Source organism: Lactuca saligna, chromosome 2 (genome assembly GCF_052625555.1).
Source record: "Lactuca saligna cultivar CGN05327 chromosome 2, ASM5262555v1, whole genome shotgun sequence".
NCBI classification, from domain to species: Eukaryota; Viridiplantae; Streptophyta; class Magnoliopsida; order Asterales; family Asteraceae; genus Lactuca; species Lactuca saligna.
Window position 1 is genome coordinate 177266311 of NC_136418.1, and position 12623 is coordinate 177278933.

The 12623-nt window shown below is 34.0% G+C and overlaps 2 protein-coding genes across 5 annotated transcripts; one reads left to right on the top strand and one right to left on the bottom strand.

Moving 5' to 3' along the window:
* The first annotated feature begins 3855 nt into the window (after positions 1-3855).
* On the top strand, positions 3856-5465 carry LOC145032967 (putative sugar phosphate/phosphate translocator At3g11320). The gene is made up of 4 exons (XM_078981934.1): positions 3856-4481; positions 4586-4689; positions 4785-5013; positions 5092-5465. Exons 1-4 carry the CDS (start codon positions 4026-4028, stop codon positions 5239-5241), a joined length of 939 nt encoding a protein of 312 aa, XP_078838060.1. The 5' UTR covers positions 3856-4025; the 3' UTR covers positions 5242-5465.
* A 134-nt stretch (positions 5466-5599) lies between these two features.
* Positions 5600-7928, bottom strand: LOC145032968 (LIM domain-containing protein WLIM2b-like). 4 transcript variants are annotated; one of them, XM_078981938.1, is made up of 7 exons: positions 7712-7928; positions 7294-7404; positions 7001-7185; positions 6481-6580; positions 6353-6387; positions 6146-6235; positions 5600-6061 (listed from the first exon to the last, which is right to left on the bottom strand). In XM_078981938.1, exons 3-7 carry the CDS (start codon positions 7133-7135, stop codon positions 5819-5821), a joined length of 603 nt encoding a protein of 200 aa, XP_078838064.1. In that variant the 5' UTR covers positions 7136-7185; positions 7294-7404; positions 7712-7928; the 3' UTR covers positions 5600-5818. The 4 variants fall into 4 exon arrangements, with proteins under 4 accessions (XP_078838064.1, XP_078838062.1, XP_078838061.1 ...); XM_078981936.1 differs by lacking the exon at positions 7294-7404; XM_078981935.1 differs by lacking the exon at positions 7294-7404 and having other exon boundaries at positions 7001-7258.
* Between the last annotated feature and the right edge of the window lie 4695 nt (positions 7929-12623).

Below are 12623 nucleotides of genomic sequence, written 5' to 3' on the forward strand. Positions count from 1 at the left end.
CATTAATGTGTTGTTTAAGTATGTATGGTAATATAGTAAGAGAACATGACTGGTTGTGAAGAAGAACATCGCATGGGAATGCATGACTGAAAGGGAGCTATTATCGCTTCTTTGATGAGCCCATGTTATGATAAAACGTTTGTTGGAGACCAACATTGGGTCATACATTAATATGGTTGTCGCTTAGGCTATACGTCCAGGGGACCTTACAAACACAACATTAGGAAAAAATATAATTTGTTTGTGGCATGTTTTAATACACTTGTATGTGTGGTTTGCAACTTTATGTACATGCAAATATATAACTATGCAATATGTATTATAAATCATGTATACATTAAGTATTAATGTAACTATAAAGTTACTCACCTAAGAAGCTTATGAGTTTTTGATAAGAAGTCAAAATGACTACAGGTATAAAAATCGAGTATAATGATTCTTATTTATGAAAATAAAGATGATGCGGAAATTTGTGGGAACTATAGATTGTATTAAGTTAGTCATAGCCTAAAAATACAGGAGTGAGTACTATAGGCTAGGTTAAAAAGCATCATGACTGTTTCATAAAACCAGTTTGGTTTCATGTCTGTGAGGTCAACGATCAATAACTGATGCAGTCCATCTCCTTAGACATATTTGGGAGAAATATAGAGAAAGAAGTATGGACCTTCATATGGTGTTTATCAACTTGGAAAAAGGTATATGATAGTGTATATTGAGAGACGATTACATCTCCTTAGACATTTGTGAGAAATATAGAGAAAGAAGTATGGATATTCATATGGTGTTTATCAACTTGGAAAAAGGCATATGATAGTGTATATGGAGAGATGATTTAGTGGACCTTATAAATTAGAGAGGAACCAGGGAGATATGACATGGATATACGTGATATGTATTGTTAGTCTAAGACGTGGGTTCGTATTCCAATCGGTTTAGTGACATAAAGTACTTTTTAGTAAAATTTGGGCTCCATCAGAGTTCGACTGTCATTTTTTTTCCATGTTCTTGTTTTACAGTTTATATTGTGTTTCCTTGTTTGCCTTATTTAGCATGCTTTCGCATTCATATGCTCGTTCCATGTTTTTCTCATGTTTTGTCTTACTCCTAACTTTGACATATTTTCCCTTTTTAGCATCCTTTACAGGTCATTGCGACGAACATGTCAGAGGTTATCTATGTGACATAGTCAATTAGGCCTGACAATCGTGTCGTGTTCGGGTTTGCGTATCGCGGGTTGACGGGTCAAAATATTCAACCCAAACACGACCCATGTAAATATACTAATCACGGGTTGGCGGGTTTGGAACATAAATCCATATATGACCCGTCAACCCATTTATTTATACGGGTTCACAGGTTGGTGGGTTCATAGGTCAGATTTGGGTTCGTGGGTCCGAATTTTAGACATTTAAGTCTTAAACATTCAAATGAAAAGTAAAAACATTCATTGAAACGTGTTACAGACTTAGTCTTATAGGTTACGACTTATAACCTTAAACCATCCACCACGAGTCAAAATGTCAAAATAGTCAAATGGTTTATGAATCAATGATATATTATATAATACGTATTAAATATCAATACTTGATACATAAATACATTTAAAAATAAAATATTTTTTTTTATTAAGAATATAGACGGTTTAGCGGGTCAACCCGTTTATTTTTTGAGAAACTTATATATGACCTGTTTAATAAACGGGTTGGCGGGTTGAAAAACTCAACTCAAACTCATTTATTTCGTGTCGTGTCGAAAATTCCCAACCCTATAGTCAATCTTTAAGGCAAATTGTCGGCATTGTACCTCCCTTACCCAATAAACGGATTTACAAAGTATGTTGTTGTCGTGTCAAAATGACTATATACATACGCTGTTACACAAGACAATATGATAGTTTACAAAAATAGAAAATATAGTAGTTACAAATTTGATCGAGTTTATGAAATCATCTCAAATTCGTTTTTATGTTTCATTTCTTTGTAAATTTTGTTAGTTTGGCAACAAAATGCAATCATTAACGAAATAACATATGAAAAATTTAATAACTATTAATGAAGTGATGGGATTTTGTTCCCTTCAAACAAAATATAAGTGTTAGAGTATCATTATAGATGAGTATACTAGATTAATTACCGAGCTCGAGTCCCAATACCTAAACCCGAACTGATTCCAAAGATTCAACAAGGGATAATGACTTAAAAAGGTAACGAAGTTTCAAAAGTGTACAAAAAAGACCATTGTTGTTTTTTTTGTACACAAAATACCATTTTACCAGCTATTGTAGGTTATCCGGTTTCCAAATGTTCAAAAAATACAATTGTTGTTTTTTTAGTACAAAAAATACCATTAATGTTACTATTTGTACACAGAATACCAACAAAATACACATGTGTTCAACTAAAACACTGTGGTAACCAGGTACTTCAGGTAAATGGGATGAGATGAGCGTAATCAGCAAGTGCTTGTTTAATTTTTGTTGAAATTGTTGGAAAAGATCTTACTTCCACCGTATGATCAGCCGAACAAGATTACAAGTGATGCTTCGGCTGATAAATTTTTCTTCAAATCGGTGATGAGAAGAGCGTAATCAGCAAGTGCTTGTTCGGCTGTTAGATAGGCTAAAGTAGAAGCATTCTTGTATGCCTCTTTCTGGCTTCCATATGGCATCGATTCACCACAATATCGATGCTAGATCAAATCACACAGCTTTTGATAAAATTGTATTATTAAATGTCTGCAAGTGAACAAATTAATGTAGAGTAGAGTGATTAGGGCTTTTACTTCGGGGAAGATGTCCATGGCACCAAAACGAGGGGCGAGTTCTCAAACGAAGTCGGTGTTGGCAGCGAACCAATCGATGTCGCCTTCGTTGCTGCAATAAAGGAAGATTGGGCCCAAACGACTAGGGCCTGGGCCCACCCAATGATCGGAGTTGATGAGATAATGTTGTTGGAACTTGGAAAGATCGTTGAAACTGAAATGATCAAGAGTCTGATCAAAGTATCGTGTCTCGTAAGTGTACTTCGGCTGAACAAGAATTTTTTGGGTTTTGAGAAGCCGTGGGGATTTGTCGAGAAACGAAGGTGGCCGGTGAGATTCCGGCGTTGATGAAAGTAGGCAGATGATTAGGAGGAAGAATAAGAAAAAGGGGTTTTGCCATGGTGGTGGAGGGTGGTGATGAACAACAGTAGTGACCGAAGTGAAGTGGAGGGTTCTTTATAAAAAGTAGCTAAATTTTCATTACATTCAAAGAAGGAAAAATGACTTAAAAAGGTAACGAAGTTCTAAAAATGTACAAAAAAAACCATTGTTTTTTTTTTGTACACAAAATACCATTTTACCGACTATTGTAGGTTACCCACAAGGTATTATTTGAACACATGTGTACTTCATTGGTATTTTGTATATAAAAAATATACTTTAATGATATTTTGAATACTAAAAATAAAATAATGATATTTTTTGTATATTTTTAAAACTTTATTACCTTTTTAAATCATTATCCCATTCTAGAAGGTGTTGAGTTCCCACTTTCAACTGAAATTGGGATTGAGTACTATCCCGTTCTATTCCATCATTTTACCCAAAATACTGATTCCAAATTAAAATAACCAAATATTTTATTAAATGTTTCACGAAGAGAACAGTTTGTCGAACACTTGGTTATTTACATCCCTATGTATAACAGTGTAGGTGTTAAAACAAATAAATATTATGGACGAATAAATATTATTATATTATACAATTAATAGAAAATAATAGTTGTAAGTTAATATTTCTCTCTCTCAATCGGAGCATAATCGTCGTCAGTTCTCAAAACGCGACCCACCACCCTCTCCTACTCTATCCTTTTCACGTTTTCACTTCCTTATTTTTCATTTCATTTCATCTTCTTTTCTCTCTCTTGGTCCCCTGATGTTTTCTCCTCCAGTTTCATCGCGCTCTGTGCACTAATTAGTAATTACACAAAGAGGAACACAGCAACCGATTATACTCTCCTTTTTGCTGTTTCCAATTCTCAAATGTCCGCAATAAAGAGCCCCCCATCGAGCAAATTGTTTACGTTAGGGCTCGTATCAGCATGGTACTCATCGAACATTGGTGTGTTGTTACTCAACAAATACTTGCTAAGCAATTACGGATTCAAGTACCCAATATTTCTTACAATGTGTCACATGTCCTCCTGCGCTTTGCTCAGCTACATCGCCATTGCATGGATGAAAATAGTCCCTTTGCAGACCATCCGATCTCGTGTTCAATTCGTTAAAATCTCTGCCTTGAGTCTAATCTTCTGTGCGTCGGTTGTCAGTGGTAATATCTCGCTTAGGTATTTGCCTGTATCGTTTAATCAAGCAATTGGCGCTACGACGCCATTTTTCACGGCGGTGTTTGCGTACCTCATAACTTTGAAGAGTGAAGCTTGGCTCACGTATATCACCCTCATTCCTGTAGTCACCGGCGTTATTATCGCCAGTGGGGTATGTTTTCATCTCTATTCTTTTCAATTCGATAAGAATCTGCTGAAATTAGTGAAATCAGCTCCGATTTTGAGTATTTTCTTTTGCTAATTTCACTTCTTTAGGGCGAGCCAAGTTTCAATCTGTTTGGATTCATAATGTGTGTTGGTGCAACAGCTGCCAGAGCACTCAAAACCGTGGTACAAGGGATATTGCTTACTTCTGAAGGGTAAACATTTCTTCATTACAATAATCTATCAAGGTCCATTGATCTGTATCAAGGCTGTTATATCTGACGAGTAAATACGTGTTATTTTGCTTAAGTGAGAAGCTAAACTCCATGAATCTCCTTCTGTACATGGCTCCTATTGCTATCATACTCCTGCTTCCAGCAACAATGTACATGGAAGAGAATGTGATTGGCATAACAATAGCCCTCGCTAGACAAGATTTTGGGATCATTTGGCTCTTGATTTTCAACTCTTCACTTGCTTACTTTGTGAATTTAACCAATTTTTTGGTCACAAAACATACAAGCGCCCTTACACTTCAGGTTAGGATCATCGAGTCGTTGACACTTACAAAAGTTTATAAAAAGTTTTCATCTTTTTAATTGGTTTGATTGGTTCAGGTCCTTGGAAATGCAAAGGGAGCAGTAGCAGTAGTTGTCTCAATATTAATTTTTAGGAATCCGGTTTCTGTAACTGGGATGGCTGGCTACACACTCACAGTTCTTGGTGTTATTCTCTATGGAGAAGTTAAGAAACGTAGCTCCAATTGAGAAAATGTTACTGTTTTTAACTTTTAACTTAAGCTGAGTTGACTCGTTTTTTGCTTCTGCATTCAAGGGCACGGCATTGATAGGAACAATTTTGGCAAGGAAGCCCTTAGGCTAACACATCTCTAGACTTTCCACTATTAGAGAAAATTCTTCTTTTGTTAGTTTTTGTTACATTCTTTATGGAAAAAGGTTGTAGAATTAATTAATCCCACAAAATTACATTATATCAAGTTTGTAGTGATTTATCTGTTTAAAAACTTTTCAAAATCCCAAGATAAGGGTGTGTTGGATACCCCTTTTCCATGATTATATCTTTGAAACCATAAGAAACACGCAAGAAAAAGGAGAGTTTTGAGCGTATGAGAAATAAGTCACAACTAAATTTCAAGTACAGAGGAAGTAGTAAGTTTAGATAAATATGGGCACCCATGGAACCAGCCAATCAAACAAAAGGAAGTCAATAAGTCGAAAGGAAAGCTTACTCAATAAAAGACAAACACAAGCAAAAAACAAGCCGAAAACTTTGTTGGAAAATGGTAAGAAGATGAAGATGATGAATTTGTAGGTGTTTCAAACTTCAAACTTCTGGGATAGAAGCTGCAGCTGCTGTTGCTGCTGCTGCTGATGCTGCTGATGCTCGCTTAATGGATGCAGACTTGATGAGATGATTGTAGCTCCCCTTCTCCTTGAAGAGCTGTGAGAAATGATGCTTGCAATACAAAATCCCCTCCAATGCTGCATAGTTTGATGGAGATAAAGAACAGCCTCCATGGGAGCATTTGAAACAAGACTTGTGGTATGATTCATTCTCCACTGTTACCTGAATTAAATAACAAATACCAAATCATCTAACTAAGTGACATTGTGATTTTTAAGCATGAAATGAAAAACCCTTATAACATACCTTCTCGAGAGGATAAGCAGTTTTGCCACAAGTAGCACATTTCTCTTGAGTCCCCGAAAACATGCCAGCAGCTTTGCTTGGTGACTTTGTCTACACATATAATCATAATTAGGTGTTGTTCCTTTTTCACCATTTAACCTTTGAACATCATTTAATGAGAAAAAAAAATCATGGCATATATTTATGTAAAAAAGACCGAAATTTTACCAGCATTGGAGATAACTTCTCAGCAGTCTTTGCAGCTTTAAAAAAAAAACCCGACAACCCGTCAAAGATTCAAACTAAAAACGATCAAAAGAAACTACAAAAAGCAAATGAGGATGAAAAAAGCATACGTGATTGGAAGTTTTTGTTGAAATTTCCACTCTCCTTGAAGAGTTGCTCAAAGTGAGGCTTGCAGTAGAGCACACCTTCCATTGATGAGTAATTGCTCAACTGAAATGTAACTATAATTACTTACTATGCCATTATACCTTTAGTCTAACACTAATACACAAAGAATGATAAACAGATTTTAAAACAGGTTAGATTTGCATTCTTGATTTATCTTTTTATTTCCACAATTTCGTATAAACTTCATCAATTGTTGCTGCATTTTATAAGAATGATAAATAGTTTGCAAAGAAAAGTCAACTATAACTGTTCTGAAAGTCAACCAGTCTTGATTATCAATAAACTATATAGTTGTGCCCATTTCATTATCTTAATTCATAATGGACAAGCATATTACAAGGAATGTTAATTAGAATAATGTTCCCTGAATAATTTACATCAATTCCAGAACTAATTATCGTACAATTAAAAATTGATCATATGAAATAAACATTAAAAGAAAATTATTCATCGTCATCATACCTTAAGGGTACCTTTGCAATGGCTACACTTGAAGCAAGATTTGTGATAATCAATACCATCAGCCGACAAAAGCTCCACTGGGTAAACAGTCTTCCCACAAGCCTTGCATTTTTGCTGTGTTCCGGTAAAAGACATAATTGCCCTTTTCCCCTATGGATCTGATCTCGATCTTTTCCTCTACCTTCCTATTATTGTCAACAACCAATCAGATGTGAAACCTTTATACCCTTTTCAATTCAATTCAATCTGAACCAACACCTGTAAAAGAAAATCCTAAAGGCTTTCAACTTTACCAATCCGATCTGATAGAAAATTGCTGAAAAGATCTGAGATTTTGAAACCCCGTCGTAATCAAAGTTGCGTTTGTTTCAAAGAAAAGTTGGGCTTGTTGAAATCATCAGTTTCTAGAAAAATATGAACATTAATTGTTGAAAACTGAAAAGAACCTACTATTTCGAAACCCCATCATATCGAAGTTGCTTTTAGCTTTAGAAATGACTGGGGTTATGTTGGAATCGTCAATTTTAAGAACAACATGAACATCAATAGCAGAAAAGATCTACTATTTTGAAATCCCATCATAATCAAATTTGCTTTATATTTTTAAAAAAAAGTTGGGTTTGGTCGTATCATCAATCTCGAGAAAAACACTACGAACATAAACTGCTGGATGTTATATCTTTTGAAAGAAAGATTAGATTGGTAACATACCTTTGATAAATTCAGATAGTTTTGTTGAAATTTGAGTTGGATTTGTCGATCGAAGTCAAAATCCTTCTGTTTTCAGAGGTCAAATTGTAGGGAATGTCTGAGAAGGATAGACGCAGCGCAAAGAAATGGGTTTTTTTTGGGGAACTGTGTGATATTTATATATATCAACCAATACTGGGGAAGAGATGTGCTTTTTGCAAGCGTTAGTGGATGGAGCGAAGATGATGATAATGAAATAGATGAAAGATTCTTGACTGATTTACAAAATTAGTCCCTTATGTATCTCCAACATGCAGAAATTTCCTATTTTACTTCAGTTTACACATATAGGTCATACGGATCTTTGGATATATTCATATACCCATTGGTAGAAAAGTATCTAATTTTGATGGTTTTCCTAACTTTTATTAGTTACTTAATAAATAATCTCTAAGACTCTAACTGCTATGGAATATGGATACAAAATATTTGTATGATCAATAATACAGGGCCAGTTTTGTAATTTCCTCTATTTCTTTGCTGGAAACGCATTGGCTCATGTTTGGCTGTTTGTCGCCATTTCATTTAACGTATGCTGACCAAACACTCTCCTTTTTCTACTTTTATTTTCTTTTCCATAAAAAATAAAGGAAAAACGTATTATTTTATTTTTAATATTCAAGAAAGAGACTGTGAGACTGTCATAATCTGGGTAGAACCCCTAGAAGTATAACTTTAACCATAAAATGCTTTACATTGTTGATTATTCCTTTTGTATCATTAATAAAAAAAACAAAGAAATATATTATTTTGGTTTATAAATCCATTTATAAACTAATGATAAAATTACAATTCGTCTCTTTGGTTTTGGTTTGTCAAAACTTAGGGGCTGTTTGTTTTTTGTCTGCAGATCTGCATGATCACTTCTGTATGCATCTCGCAGACCACGCGCAGACATATACCCTTACAAACTGTTTGTTTTTTGGAAGTGCACATACTAAAAAGGTCTGCATGAAAGTCTTCTTGGCACAGATATAGCCCAATATCTTCTAACATCTTCACAACTCAAAAAAAGAAAAAAAGAAAAAAAAACTGAATACGTTCTTTTCTCATAGCGCCTCCATATCTCCTCACCATCCATCGTTCCTCCACCGATCATTCTCCCCCTTCCGACCGACCACCATACACAACAGAATACCGACGATGCTTGCCTCCTCCTTCGTCCACTGCCGGCTTCATCCACAGGTACGAAAATCTGTTCTTCCCTAAAATCAGATGTCAATTTCTTTCAACATCTAATCTGATTGAATAATAATGATGTGATTTTGGGCATGTGGAATACTTCTAATTTTGTTTTTTGCTCATCTGAATTGCTTGGTTTGGGTATATGAAATCCTTCTAATAATCAGGTTCATATAGAGGTGATGATTTCATATTGCACACCAAGTGTTCGATAAAAGTCCTCAAAGAAATCAAAAGTTTTATTGGATCAAGAAGAGGGGCTGATGCATCTTTAACACATCCTGGTGTTTGCAAAAACTCAAGCAATGTATATATAAGTGTATAAAGAACGGAATACCACTTCTGAAATTATTAGTAGATTATATATTTCAACTCAAGTTCTTTGTGAAAGCAAGATAAGAGCCTTCTTTTGAATCAAGTCATGGTGTTTGTGTTATGTTACATGTCAATGACAATGATAACAAATGAGTTCAAAACACATAGATTGATTATCAAGATTGCTCGATGCTTAAGCAAGAAACTAGACTTTGTTAATGACGATCAAATGACCATATTGTGCTAAATGTTGTAGTTGCATCTCAGAGAAGAAGATCAAGAGGATGGATTTTTAAAGTTCTTTCATTGTAAAAATATTGATATTATATCATTTTGTTTGTTGTAGTTTTTTACTATTATATATTATAAATATTGTTTATATATGATTTGTTTGTTGTAGCATTTTCTTATCTATTATGATGAAATAATTATTAGATGTTGTAAAACTCAAATAAAATATTGTAAAATTAGTTTAATTAAACTTCAGTTTATTTTTCAGTAGCCTGCAGACGTAAAAAAACAAACAGACTTCTTATTACAGATTGCAGGCGTTTGGTCCACATCTTCTGTTGCAGAGACTTGCAGATGTGGTCCGCAGACTGCAAACATTTTGACTTCAGAAAAACAAACAACACCTTACATAGAGCGAGTGAGCGACAAATATCAAAATGTTTATGCATTGCCCCTATAGTTTCAACTTTTTTGCGTGTTTGGTCATGGTTTTCTATTCTCTCTTAACTAATTTTGGAATCTCACTTTTATCTATCTATTTATTTTATATTACTTTCATATTCTTTTAACTAATTAAATTAGAAAAAAATGTGTTGGCCCACCCTAAACCTAGCCCCTTCTTCCCGTTGTTCATTGTTCCTTATTCCCGTCAATTTCCCAGCAAAACCCGCAACCTTCGATGCTCTCCCTTCCAACAGCATCGGTCCCTTTAAAGAAATTAGAAAACTAGATGACTATCATATTTACAAATGGTCCATATAATTCATAAAAGAGACCACAATATGTGGAAATTTTGTTTAGTTGATGGTCTCCGAGATTTTAAAATTTTGCACCGGAAAGCTTTATACTTCATTAAAAAAAGTAAGGGTTAAGTTCATGAAAGATTACTTATGTATATTTTCTTAACTTTTTGACTTTTTAAAATGATATATAATTAAAAAAGAAAAGACAAATCTCTCTCTCTCTCTCTCTCTCTCACATACACACACGATAGACATAACAGTCATACCAACATCATCACCATAATAATAATGAAATAAGCCTTCCTGCCTTTCCATAATAGTAGTAAAACAACCCTTCTTTGCACACCAATTCCTCTATAAGTTTCTTCTCCTTATGTAGTTTCCATGTTGCCTTTATGTAGTTTCGTCTGCTTATGTGAGTAATTCCTGAAAGTGTGTTGCAAGTTCTTGTTATGAAATCGTGTAAATTATTTTGCGACAAATCTCATATATGTATCCCATCTGCCCAAGTTGGAATCAGGACGTTGCCATTGCTCTAGTGGCCAGGAGTAGGCTGTGCGGCACAATCATAAATGGACAGCTTAGCCTATTGTTATAGGTGAGTTCTCTCACCTATAACCTTGAAAACTTAAAAAAACCGCTACAAACGCTGTACAATTCATTTTTTTTTAAAAGTTGAAGTTTAGAAATTGTATATTGATAATTTCATATGGACTTAACCCTTACTTTTTAACATAGTTAACCATAAATACTTAGGGTGCAAGATTTTCTAATTTTAGGGACCACCGGTGTAACAAACTTCTCATTGGGACCATCTATTGTCTCTTTTTTAAACCACAAGACTATTTTTGTCCTTTGTTTAAATTAAATATAATAGTTTAATTTGACATAACTTTATTTTTTTATATATATTAAGAGCAAAGAGTATTATTATATTAGATTACTTGTCTTCAACAAAATCAACATTAATGGGATTTCTTAACTGGATTTTATTTATTTGTTTATTTACGAGTCTAAGGACAAACATGGCCAGGTTACAAACTTACAATTTCTTTACAGCTCAAACTATTAGAATATTCAAACAAATTACTTTGAACTCATTTTTAATACAGGAGAGATTAAAATTTTAATTACTAAAATCTTAACTAATTTCTATTATGACGTAGAAATAATACATAAAACTATTTAATGACAAAAGGTTTTATAAATTACTTAACAAAAAAGACGTTTTGACAATATTAGCGAACTTATAAAATTGCGTATGGTTAATATCATAAGATTACGGTCAAGCTAGCCAATTGATAAATTTTTTGGTCGTGAAAAACTGCGTATGTGGCATTCTTCTCGTAACACTCTGCCATATGAAATATCCTAGTATTGTGGCTTCTAGTCCTTAAAAACTAAATTGAAAATAATAAACCTTAGAATATCATTTCAGAAATCTCTGTGTTATTGTTATCCAGTCTCAACATTTAATCCGAGGCCTTACGATTTCTCGACTGTGGGGATGTTAATGTATATGTACGTTTATATATTATAGCCCACTGGGTCAGGCCCTTTGTACTTTTCATAACCAATTACCATGTTGATATGTATATGTATATCAATATATATAACTATATAAGTATCTTTCGATAATCATTATTGAACCAAAGGCTTTCGTTCGGAGGGGGGTAAGTAATAAGGAAAACAATGTTTGTTGGATAAAATATCGGACTAAAGCCACAAAAGGAATTAATGGGGCCCGTACGGGTAATGATATTATGCTCCGCACGTCATATTCCTTAATTGCAGCCAAAACTTCAATGAGGTCTCAACTTTACCCCAATATGTAGGTGGGTTAGTTAAAAAAGTTGAAGGTGGGTTAAATAGTAAAATACTGATAAATGGAAAGAACGAATGCTATTGAAAAAAAAGAAGTTCAAATATAACCACAAAGTGGGGATGAAAATATATAACAAGGCTTGAATTCAATCAATACTCGTTTCACCTTAAACTTTCTCGTGTTGTCTGTAACCTTATTGGAGCTAAATGATCATGACCTTACCATGTTCGTGTTTTTTTAATAAATGAATCAAGTATGTTTGACTTGATATTGATGTAAAATATATTGATGTAAAATATATTGATATACGTGATGTCTTTAATTTATCTCCAAAAGTTCCCATATGAAGAGAGGGCATACTCAAAGATATGGAAAGACATACAATACTATATCTAGTGGATGTGGGATAACACCACTCGAAGGTGGAGCCCGATGATCGATGATCATAGACTAGGATGTTTAAATGATGGAGGAACTAGATGTCGACTTTGATATCATGTAAAATATACGTAGAGTCATTGATGTTATTTAAAAAAAATATGAATAAAGTTGTAACGTTCCTAAAATCTAAGGTAAA